The sequence below is a fragment of the Oreochromis niloticus genome, linkage group LG3 (assembly GCF_001858045.2).
Source record: "Oreochromis niloticus isolate F11D_XX linkage group LG3, O_niloticus_UMD_NMBU, whole genome shotgun sequence".
NCBI lineage: Eukaryota > Metazoa > Chordata > Actinopteri > Cichliformes > Cichlidae > Oreochromis > Oreochromis niloticus.
This window is the reverse complement of record NC_031967.2, coordinates 75,215,490-75,228,446: the sequence shown is the minus strand read 5'-3', so window position 1 is coordinate 75,228,446 and position 12,957 is coordinate 75,215,490. Positions and strand designations below refer to the sequence as shown.

Sequence of the window (12,957 nt, the reverse complement as noted above, 5' to 3'; positions counted from 1 at the left end):
CTGGAATTAGCAGAAAGGGCAGAACAGTTTAGAGTTTGAACCGAGAAAATCGGCTGAAAATTGGAGGAGTAGTTAAGTGCCGAAAAACGTACGGAAGCAACAGGAATAATAAAGAATAAAGAGAAACAGGAAAACAATTGTGTGGAAGCCCTTTAGGGCATCCACACAATAAAGAGAAACAGGAAAACAATAGTGTGGAAGCCCTTTAGGGCATCCACACAATAAAGAGAAACAGGAAAACAATTGTGTGGAAGCCCTTTAGGGCATCCACACAATAAAGAGAAACAGGAACTCAATAGTGTGGATGCATAAAGCATCCACACAATAAAGAAAAACAGAAGAACAATACTGTGAATGCTTTTACAAGCATTCACACTAATAATAAAGATTACAACAACAATACTGTGAATGCTTTTACAAGCATTCACACTAATAATTAGTGTGAAGCTTTTAACTCTGCTGATCCTCTTTGAATCATGGATCAGCTGAAATGTTTAAATGTTGTTCACACGTGTTGGACTGACTGAAGCTTCCAGTCACAGTGAATCAGTGTGTGTCAGTGAATGCATCGTGTATGCTTCACGGCTCCATCTAGTGGACTGATAGTAGAGCAGCTGATGGCAGCTTCCTCTGCCTCACACTGCTGTCTGACTGCATTCAGCTGACACTGAGAAGCAGGAAAGAAGCAGCTGATATTTGGACAGCACACATGATGGAAAGGAGGATTTCAGTTGATGTGCACATGAATGATTTGTGTTTCCTCTGCAGGTGAAGGTAGAAAGTGTGTGTGAGCTGATGTGAATTGAGCAGCATGGATCAGTGTGAGGACAGAGAGGAGGGAGTCCCTCCCTCTAAAAGCACTCTGTGTGGGGAACATGAGAGCCAGACCAAAGCTCAGAGGTGAGATGACCATCTCTAACTGTCCATGACTCTTCTCCATGTCACAGCTCAGCACTCACATCACTGCTCCATCATTATTCACAGGAACCCACCTGGACCTCCACCCAGCTGTGTGTCCTTACAGAGTGACCGGTCTAAAGGTCATCCCATTGATTTTAAAGTCTCTGCTGCAGAGAGGTGAGCTGTTAGTAACATGAGCTGTTTGATGTCAGTTTATTTCATTTAAATGAACTGCTTGATGTTTTCTGGTCTCTAAACTGCATCTCAAAGGAAGTAACTGAGTGAGGAATTCCTTTATTCTGTAAAACATGTTCAAGATTTAAACTCCTGCTGTTCACAGTGGGACCATCAATAGTCCTGCACAGTGTAATTGACCCCTGGTTGGCGCTCTGTTCTTACACTGTAAAACAGTAGTTTGGAGTTTTGTTCTGCTCATGTTCAGCCTGCAAACCTGTTTTTCTTTGGGATGATGAAGGTAATCTAAGTCTTCATCAGCTTCTGTGGCTGCAAATGAAAAACACATTTTTCTTCTCTAACAGGGTCAATGGGAGACCTGCTGGACCTGAACCTGCAGATCATCCCATTCATTTTAACGTCCAGCCTGTGTCTGCTGCAGAGAGGTGAGCTGTTAGTAACATGAACTCTTTGAGTTGGTTGGTTGCTGATAGACATACATGAGTTCCAATGACTTAGTGGAGAATAAAAACACTGAAGCTAAAAATCAGTCTCACTGTTGTGCTGCTCTTTGCTGCAGCAATGAGTTTATTTAAAAACTTTTGCTCTGTCTCTTCAGCAGGAAGTGGTTCTGTTTGTTTGCTGGCTGAGCTAAAACAGGAAAATCCATTTGTTAGTTTGTAACAAAGCTAATGAGGGGAAACAGAGCGAGAACTTTATTAATCCCTCGAGTTGGTTCCTCCGGGAAATTCAGTTAAACAACAGCTGGAACTAATCAGATAGAACAAGACAGGGAGACAAGACTGTCAGAATAAAACAGGAAACACACACATGAAGCTACATTAGAGATTTTGAATCTTGGGTTTTCATAAGCTGTAAGCCATAATCATAGCTAATAATAAAAGCTATAATAAAATTATAAAAACCAAAGAACTAAACTATAACTATACTGGGGAACTAATACTATGATAAATTATGAAGACATGGAAAGCTATGGCTGAGAATACAAATGACTGGGCGTGAAAACATGGAGGTGGGAACACAGACGACGCAACACACACTGAATGAAACACAGAGGCCGTTTATCAATGCCCAAGTACGCGAGTACGTACTCGCGTTCTCGGCTAGTAGTAATGGCCGAGAACGCAAGGGAGTACGTACCCACCGAGAACGCGAGCACGGACTCGCGATATGTACAATTGGAACACCAGCGTACGTGATGATGTCACAGGTCCGGAGTTTTTACTGCCGTCCCCTCTTAATTTAACTGTGAGTAACATGTTATGCAGCTTAACTTTAATCACAGCCAAACCGGTTTACTCAGGAAAAAATAAAACACTGAAATAAACCAAACATTAACATTTAGAAGTGATCTAAGTGACTTATGTATCATTTTTAACCTCAGTAGTGAAACCTCTATTAATAAAAATAGTGTACATGTACATACGTGTACATACCTTAATAAAAACAAGCAGGTGAGATGTTAGAAAGCTTTTATTTTTATTTTAGTGGACACTCAATACTATAGACAGCTGCTGGAGTTTCTTTAACCTGAGTAGTGAGAAGTCCACGAGCGGGGGGGAGGGGAGGGGGGGGTTGAAAACGATGTGCCGGGAGTCCGGGAGTTTTGGACGAAATGCATTCTGGGATATTTAGCTGTACCAAGTCACCATCGATGCATGCTCGATAAAACGGGCGGAGCGAGAACACATCCGGGACTTTTTCTGCGTTCTCGGCTTGATGCGTACTTCGAATTGGAACAGTACTTGGTCTCCGACTGATGACGTTTCACGAGTACACGAGAATGCAAGTACGCACAAGTACGCATATTGATAAACGCCCAGAGGCTGTATCCCAATTCAGGGTCTGCAGCCTTAAAGTACGCAGCCTCAACGATCCTCAAGGGCCGCGTACTCAAAGACCGCTAAGGCCGGAAGTGCGAGGCTTGTGAAATGGGACGGTCTAGCCTCCGTCGCGCTGCCCAGGGTGCCTAGCAACCATGATACTAACAGCTGGAAACGTTTCATACAGCTTTGACAGAAATGAAGGAGAACATATTTTGTTCGTGTGTTTGTTTCTACACGAGCTTTGTGTGATTTAATAAGTATCTGAGGCTGAGACCACAGGACTGTAAAACATGATTGCTGGCCTTCATATCTGTACTGAACAGTCATTTAAGATTAGCTAGTAAATAACAATCAGCTAATGTTGTTCATGAGACTAAAGTCAGTGTAAATATGATATGGCCAATATTATAGTTATTATATTAATCATCATAAGCCATTACAGCAGTGAGTTTGAACTCTCAAATCAAATCACTTCTATTGTCACATCACATGTGCAGGTACACTGGTACAGCACATGTGAGTGAAATTCATGTGAGTGAACTCTGTGTCTAATACTGAGCTTCAGTAAAGATTCAAGTTGCAGTTATTTATATTTCCTATCACCTTAAACCTTCACTTAAAGACAAGTATCTTTGACAGTGTATATACACAAGAGACAAATATTGTTCGTCTAATATGTTGGCATTATTACATTTGGCTCAGTGCTTACATATATGTGTAAAAAGAAAATGTACGAGCTGTGATAACTGTGTCTGATAGAATGAAGAGTAGACTGATATATGAAATATTCCTTTATTGGGTGAGAAAATCAGACCATGTCATAACTGCTTTAAGTCATACAGAATAGATATCAGAGCCTTAAACAGGCTGACTTCTGCTAAATGGGTCAAACTGGGCAGAAAGTAAACAAACACATAACATCCTTATAGAATATGATGTAACACTATAGATCAACTTAGCTCAGAATATATAAAGCATATAAACAATTACAGCAATATGATGCAACAAACACAGCAGTGCTACTAATCCAAAATACTCAAAGCTTCATAGAACTGAAACAAACATTTATTTTTAGCTCCATTCTGCTGCTGATACATACTTTAGGTTTCTGAATATTAAACTTGTTGCTGCCTTTCATAGTGTGTAACTTGAAGGCCCTGAGTACTTTCTCCCACACTGAAAACACTGGGATGATAACATTATTTGAACATTACCTAATAAGACTGATTCAGGACAGACAATTAGTTATGTTAAACTTTTCTAGCAGTCCTTCACAAACAGGGAACAGTCTGTCTATTCTCTCCATCTGTCAGCTGCTGCTGGCTCTTCCTCCTCCTCTTCCTCACACACTGCTGAGTTTGTCCTGGTGAATCATCAGGGGTGCAAAGCCTCACAGATGATGTGCAGCAGTGGGTCCCTCAGTCTGTCCTCACTCTGGACACTTGCAGTTGTCACACATGGAAATCAAATGTGTGATAAGCTGCAGGATTCAAACACAAGTGTAACTTATAAACACATGTTCATACTTTTATTCCACAATCAGAGAGAAAGAAACAGAGAGAGAGTGCAGGACAGACAGACAGGTGACAGTCTCAGGTGTATACACTGCTACAAAACAGCACAAGAGAAGGAGGATTTAGTGTTTGTGTTATTACGAGTGCTAAACAAGAAGAGTTCCAGATGGTCCAGTGGACACATGTGTGACTCCTGTGATTAAAGCATCTTTCTTTCAGCTTAACGAGTGAACCGTCAGCTCGTTCAAACACACGTTAAAGTCCGTTTGGCTCGACACCACCGAACAGAGGCAGCAATATAACATAGCTAACATTAACAGTGCAGTGAATCCAGCTCAGCCATTTGGTTGAGCATATACATTTGTTTGTTTGATTGTGATCATTATTGACCTAAAGTATTAGAAAATATGGACAAATAATTCTTTCATTGTATTTTTCTTGGTAAGGTAGTCAAAGGGTTAATTATCCATAAAATCATCACATTCTCTGTAAGATTAGGGTAGACTATTGTATTATTATATTTTAAAGGCTTTAAAACCAAGTAAACGCTGAAAGTACAAACATCACTAATGTCACATAACTTTGCCGACATGTGGCTAACAGTCATATTTTAATGTTCCTCATTATTAAACATTTGCACATAAATAAGTGACATAATATTCAGTACTTACTTTTAACAGTTTACTCTTCGGCCGCTCCGCTTCTGCTGTCTGCGGCAAAATTATCCACAGTGATAATTCATAGCCGCGCTATGAATTGTGGGATATGTTGGGCCACAAAGTCTACACCGCCACAGCCTTAAAATTCAGGGAAATGAAGGCCGCATTTCGAGCAGCCTTTGAATTGGGACAGCCTTCGTCGCGCCGCTGTGACGTAATCGGCCTTAAAATGCGGCCTTTAAGGCTGCAGACCCTGAGTTGGGATACAGCCAGAGACTAAATACACATAAGGGATGATCACACATGGAAGCACAGCTGACACACATGAACACACAGTAAAACAGGAAACATGGAGATTAGACATGACGTGAACTTAACATAACCACACAGACATGACTCATGACAGGTAGACGCACAAACCAGGGAGACTGAGTACAGGAGGAGATGACATAAACAACTAAGAAACAAAGGACTAAACAGCAACCTAGAAAGTAACTAGATGAACTAAACTAGGGCACAAATGAATACCAAAGATACCGTATTTTCATGACCATAAGGCGCACTTAAAAGTCTTAGATTTTCTTCAAAAAGTGCGGCGCGCCCTATAAGGCAGTGCGCCCTGTGTGTTGTAATGAGGACGTAGTAGAGAACGCTAAAGGGTGAAGTGTGGGCGTTGACCGTAGCGGTATATACGATCGCACATACCTGTATAAAAGAACAGGTATGTGCGTTATGCAGGACATCGTTGTTTTAACAACCCTGAAAATGGCAAAGAGACACGCTTACGAAGCACAGTTTAAACTGAAGGCCATCAGCTACCCGGAGGAACATGGAAATCGGGCAGCGGTGAGAGAATTTAAGATTAACGAATCGATGGTTCGCAAGTGGAGGAAGCTAGAAAACAAGCTCCGGCAGGTCAAGAAAACGCAGCTGAGTTCCCGCGGACATAAGGCGAATGAACTGTGAGCTTGCTGTCATTCCGGGAGGCCTGACAAAGGAACTCCAACCGCTGGACATCGGTGTGAACCGCCCGTTCAAAGTAAGGCTGTGAGCAGCCTGGGAGCGATGGATGACCGATGGAGACCACAGTTTCACCAAGAGTGAAAGGCAGCGCCGGGCGAGTTACGCCACAGTTTGCCAATGGATTGTAGATGCTTGGGCTAACATGTCTGCTGGCACTGTTGTTCGAGCTTTCGCCAAAGCCGGCATCATTTCCGAGGAGCCGCACGGCACGGAAAGTGACTCTGACAGTGAAGAAAGTGAACCTGGAATGTTTGATGGAGATTTAGCGCAGCTGTTCAATTCAGACACAGAGGATGAGGACTTCGATGGGTTTGATTGATGATAAAAATGTGAGTACCAAACTCAGTTTTGCTCCTGTTTTATTTTTAAATACGCACACTTGTGTGCTTGTGTGTTGTTGATGATGACGATCACCGGTAATAGAAATGTGAGTACCAAACTCAGGTTTGCTCCCGCTTTATTTTTAAATACGCATACGGTACTTGTATGCGCCCTATGATCCAGTGCGCCTTATGTGTGTGTTAAATACAGTAATGGCACACATAACTGAGACTGCGCCTTTTTGTACGGTGCGTCTTATGGTCGTGAAAATACGGTACATAAAAATCTCAAACACTGGGTCACACCACCCAGGACCATGACACCAACCTCAGATGTACCACAACATAACCTAGCAGACCTACACCCTAGTGCAAAGATTCGTTTTGTTTAGTTTTTTTTTTCTCTCTGGCCCTCCAGGTGCACCGAGGGCCCTCGCACTTCATTGCCAATGGCCATGGCACCGCCCCCACCACAATGCCACCCTGAGCAGCGGCTCATGTCGCTTGCATCAAAAACCACCACTGTACACAGGGGAGGCAAGGAAACAGAAAAAGAACCACGATTAACACTAAATCAAAGAATATTAATGAACCCAGAGAACACATAAACACTGGGTCAGAGGACATAACAGTTACTTTCTGTTTAACACATTTTTGGGGCGTTCTTATTTCACATCACTACGAGCCGTCAAACATCTAAGAATCAATATGTCTGTGAAGGTTCTCAGTCATCCAGGTCATCGTAGTCTAAGGAATTTGCAAAGAAAAGCGTCTGGACTTCTTTAAGTTGCTTGAAGACGTTTCACCTCTCATCCGAGAAGCTTCTTCAGTTCTAAGGTCAAATGGCAGAGAGTCCGCTTGTGAAGTGGCTGTTTGGTCCGAGACCAAACAGCCACTTGTGACATTATAATCACTGTGAAAAAAAAAAGCGATAATGAGCTGGTCCTGATGTAGAAAAGAAAAGAAAAGAAAAGAAAAGAAAGAAACAGAGATTCTGGTTCTCAGAGCAGCAGCAGGGAGAATATCAGGGTTAGATCCAGGAGTTAAAGCTTTGGTTCGTATTTCAGGATGTCGTTTAGTTTAGTTTAGTTTAGTTTTGTTCATTCATTCATGCATCTGCAGGAATAAAGTCAGAGCCTGCAGGATCTCTAAGTTCATCCTTGTTTCTTTCTAGACTGTTTGAATTCAGTGTGTCAGAGGAACAGAAACATGGAGGTATGTTCATGAAAGTGTCTGATTCCTGATGTCGGAGAAACTTTACATAATTCAGCAGAGCTGATGTGGAGCTGAGATCTGCATCAACATGAAGGTTACATGTTAAACTAGGACAGTCACAGATATCATGTGTGAACATGATGTGATCCTAAAGTGTCTGAGTGGCCATAAAAGAGCTTTAATTCATACTGAGGTAGGAGTTTGCAGAGAGCTGACTGTATCACACTCAGAGCTGTTCCTAATGTTCTGTCAGTTTCTCCTTTTTGTGCTTTGTTATTGGAAAGTCTTAAATTTCAGAGTCAGCAGGTGAGATCAGGTTTCTGTGATCCCTGATGTGGATCATGTGATCTGGTTTCTAGGTTACCTGTCATGTAACCTAGAAACCAGGTCACATGACAGGTCAGGGGTCAGCGACTGTAACTCAGTTACTCCTGTTAATGTGAACTCACTGAGTGTTTGTGGTTTACCTCTCAGACTGACTGAAGTCCAGAAGAAGATGATGATGGAGGAAGAGGAGGACAGAGCAGAGTCTGCAGGGTCCAGCTGTCCGTCTGTGAGGAGTGACCGGTCCAAAGATCTACCTGTAAAGTTCAGTGCTGAACCTGGACCAACGAGGTCAGAGAGCTGAACTCACTGAGTAACAGAAATAATTCTGCACTGACATTATAATCAGTGTTGATTCTGGTTGATTTTCTGACTGTGTTTGTGAGCTGAGAGGAAATTAAAATTAATTTGTAACAAAAATCAGTTTTGTCCAGTTTTCCTGTAAAAAGCTGAACTCTAATCTAAGAGGACTGTTACTGACAGGAAACAGCTGCATCATCTGCAGTCTGTGTGATCACAGCTGCTTCAATCATGTTTGTGTCTGCAGAGGTCAGAGGTCACAGTCTGCAGGGTCCAGCTGTCCGTCTGTGAGGAGTGACCGGTCCAAAGAGCCACCTCCACTCTTCAGTGCTGAACCTGGACCAACGAGGTCAGAGAGCTGTGATGACTCCTTTACATGTTTGTGTTTCCTGGATAAATCTGACCTGAAACATCCTCAGATTGCACAATGTGCAGAATACTTCATGTTGGTCGGCTGGTCCGTCTTGTTATTTATTTAATACTCAAACTTTCCATCAAGAGGCCAGTGTGCGTTTATCATCTTCCATATTGAACTGATTGGTTCAGCTGCCCGTCACTAACACATGTACTGCCCATCTGCACGTGTGCAAAGGGAGCTCTACTTGGACAAACTGCACGAAGTGCGTTGATAGAAACATTTCAGGGATTTTGAGTCATTCTGCACTCCAGATGTGTTAATTGTGTTAAAGATTTTTATCAGGTTAATCATGATAACAGATTAATCCCCTAACCCTACATGTTCATTTTGACAGCACTGGTAAATCCTTTTTAAAAAGAAAACAATGAAAGAGAAAAGATCCAAATGTTAGACTTGGTCATTTGCTGTTTGAGGACAGTGATGCTCATATCTGTGGGGAAAGTGTGACCTGAGTGGGTTCATGTTTGTCTTTAAAGAGCTGCTCTGATTCTCTTTGTGTCTGATCTGTTAAACAGTCTGAGAGGTCACACAGAGACCCAGCAGCTAAAGCCTGGATCATACTGGCTGCTGTTAATCAGACTCCATCAGGACTAGAGCTGGGCGATATGACCCAAAATTCATATCTCGATATTTTTTAGCTGGATGGCGATATATGATATATATCTCGATATTTTTTTAAAGCCATAAAGTAATAACAAAAAGAGAGTTCTTAGTCAAAGCTGTGTCCCAGATGTCACACAGGCACTTTTATTAACATACAGCATAGATGTACATGAAAAAAACTACTCAAAAATAAATTATGAGCATTTATTAAATAATGATGCTCTATAAATAAAAGAAAACTATGTTGTTTTGTGCATAACAAAGAGCTCACAATTGTGCAGTCAAAATGTAAACTAAAAGACGCTGAGCATAATAACAGACAGATTTCACAGCTGCTCTGTTCCCAACTTCTACTGCGTGACTGACAGCCTGGAGTTTGAAATCCGCTTCGTAACTGTGGTATATTGTAATAAGCAGCAGTTATTACTACCTCCCACCCGTAGGTGGCACTGGGGTATTGTATGTGATTGGTGAGTGTTAGTAGTAAAAGATCTGATCTCCACCATTGCCTCGTCTCAGTCCTCTGTGCTTTATCAAAAGTTGGCCTTGGCCGCAACCCACGTTAAGCTGGCAGTTGGAGCAACGCTGCATAAAGTCATAACATGGTGTCAGAAGTTGGCAGGGCCGTGTGAGCAGGGACCGACCGCGACGTGAGTAAGCTAGCTGTGGATTAGCTAACGGTGGACGGTGCTAACGGCATGGAGCAATTCAGGCCACCATCGCCGCTACTGCTCACCGGCAATTTATCTGAGACCTGGCGCAGGTGGGAACAAAGATTCAGACTGTATATGACTGCTACGGGTGCGCTGGAGAAAGATGAAAAGGTTAAAACAGCCATTCTTCTCCACACTATCGGCGAGGAGGCGCTTGAAGTGTATAACACACTCACTGTAACCCCGGCCGGAGACGCGCTAGCTATGGAGGACATTCTGAAAGCGTTTAAGGAATACTGTAGTCCACAAAAGAACGTTGTTTTTGAGCGCCATACATTCTGGTCATACCCAATGTCAGCAGGTGTAACAGTGGACAGATATGTCACAGAACTCCGTCAGAAAAGTAGAAGTTGCGAGTTTGGGGTCAATGAAGATGACATGATCAGGGACAAGTTGGTGTTCAGCATAAATGATACAAGACTCAAAGAGAGATTGCTTCGTGACAACGACCTCACACTGCGCAAGACGATAGAAATATGCAGATCAGCAGAGGTGGCCAAGTCACAGATTCAGGCTATGCAGTCAACAACTGCAGCCCAAGACACGTCAGTAGATGCATTAAGGAAAACGCCAGGATACATTAAATCAGGACACAGTAAAAGCAAACCGAGCAACGACAAGCAAACGGCTTGTTACAAATGCGGCAACAAACACGCGCCCCGACAGTGTCCAGCCTATGGGGCAACATGCCACAGGTGTGGGAAAAATAACCATTTTTCAAAAGTATGCAGAGCGGGCGCAGAGAAAAGTAGAAATTACAAGAAAACAAAGACTATTAATAACATTGAGACTGATGGGGACTCACTGTACATAGGTATGCTGTGCAGTGACAAGCACAAAACTGGAAGGTGGCATGAAAGTGTAACAATCGGGGATGTATCAGTCACCTTCAAGCTAGACACAGGCGCGGACGCAAATGTGCTCCCCAGATCAGTTTACAACAAGCTACCAGGGATGCCTCGGTTACAGCCCACAAAGACTGCACTCATAGCTTTTGGTGGAGCCCGCATACGTGTAGATGGTGTGGTGTCTCTTGAGTGTGAAGCAAGGAGGCACAAGGCTGTGTTTGATTTTCTTGTATCAGACCATGCAGATAAACCGATCCTAGGTGGGCAAGCTTGTGAGGAGCTGCATCTGGTGAAGCGAGTTGAAGCCCTTACCATACCATCCACTATACCGAAACTAGCCAAACCACCTTCTACCAAGGAAGAGCTTGTGGAGATGTATGCTGATGTGTTCACAGGCTTGGGTGAGTTCCCTGGAGTCCACCACATACACACTGACGCAAACGCAACACCTGTGATTCATGCATGCAGGAACGTGCCCCTCTCCATAATGGGCCCGCTGAAGCAGACGCTACAGGACTTACAGAACAGAGATGTCATAACGCCTGTCAATGAGCCTACAGATTGGGTCAACAGTCTTGTCGCCACACAGAAGAAGAACGGAACACTAAGGGTGTGTTTGGACCCTTGTGATCTGAACCAAGCAGTTAAACGCCAGCACTACTCCATTCCCACACACGAGGACGTTCGAAGCAAGCTAGCAGGAAAATCCATCTTCACCATATTGGATGAAAAAGACGGATACTGGCAGATCAAGCTGGACGAGCCGTCATCGAAGCTGTGTACCTTTAATACACCTTGGGGCCGGTATCGCTTCCTCCGGCTCCCATTCGGGATCAAATCCGCTAGCGAGGTTTTTCAACAAAAGAATTGTGAGACTTTCGGCGACATCCCTGGTGTATTTATCATTGCAGATGATATGATAATTGCAGCTACATCAGAGCACGAACACGATGAGATCCTGCAGAAGGTCATGGAGAAAGCAAGAGCAGCTAACGTGAAGTTTAACAAGGACAAAATTCAGTTCAAAGTCGACACGGTGAAATACATGGGCCGTATCATCACAGCAGCTGGGCAGAAAGCAGATGCTTCAAAGATCAAAGCTATTGTCGACATGCCGACTCCAGAAGACAAACAAAGCCTTCAGCGTCTGCTGGGAATGACGAAGTTTTTGGCACAGTACATTCAAAATGAAGCATCACTCACAGCACCTTTAAGACAGCTACTCAAAAAGGACACAGCGTGGCAGTGGCAGCCACACCACACGGCAGCGCTACAGATGCTCAAAGCGACGCTCACACAAGCACCAGTGCTGAGATTTTATGACTACAGGAAACCCTTAACATTGCAGGCCGATTCTTCAAAAGACGGGCTGGGCGCATGCCTATTACAAGAAGGGCAACCTGTGTGCTATGCGTCACGAGCACTCACAGACACGGAAAAAAGGTATGCACAAATAGAAAAGGAGCTGCTGGCCATTGTGTTTGCCACTAAACGATTCCACCAGTATGTCTATGGAAGACCAGTGACCGTGCAGTCTGACCATAAACCCCTGGAGGCGATAATGCGTAAGCCGCTATGCAAGGCACCAGCAAGGTTACAAGGAATGCTGCTGCAACTACAGAGATATGATCTCACCGTCACATACACCCCCGGCAAAGACATGTTCATAGCCGATGCACTTTCACGAGCCACAACCACCAGTGACAATGAAAATGTGAGTGAAAACACAAATGAAGAAAGAGTTGTGTATGCTCTGGAGGCCACAGCAGCGTTGAGTGAAAAAACACTGAGTAGCCTGAGAACGGCAGTTGCAGCAGATAGCGTGCTACAAGCTGTGCGTGAAAGGCACCTCAACGGATGGCCAGCCAGAAGGAAGAGTTTAGACAGAACACTCCACAGCTACTGGCCTATGAGAAACAACATCAGTATCCACGATGACATTATTATGATAGGGGACAAGATTGTAATACCCCAAAGCTTCAGACAAGTGATCCTGGAGAAGTCGCATTTCGCTCACCAAGGTGTACAGCGCACAAAAGCCAGAGCAAGAAGAGTACTGTACTGGTCACACGATATAGAGACTATGCTTGAGAAGTGTG

The 12,957-nt window shown here is 43.5% G+C and overlaps 1 protein-coding gene across 1 annotated transcript in view; it reads left to right on the top strand.

Annotated features, from left to right (window-relative positions):
* Positions 1-858: 858 nt before the first annotated feature.
* The window catches only part of LOC109201497 (protein NLRC3-like), a 31,955-nt gene continuing 19,856 nt past the window's right edge, over positions 859-12,957 (top strand). Inside the window, exons 1-4 of the mRNA XM_019357198.2 lie at positions 859-900; positions 985-1,077; positions 8,127-8,267; positions 8,524-8,625. Of these exons, the coding sequence (XP_019212743.1) occupies positions 8,149-8,267; positions 8,524-8,625 (221 nt within the window). The 5' untranslated portion in view covers positions 859-900; positions 985-1,077; positions 8,127-8,148. The remainder of the gene's footprint in view (positions 901-984; positions 1,078-8,126; positions 8,268-8,523; positions 8,626-12,957) is intronic.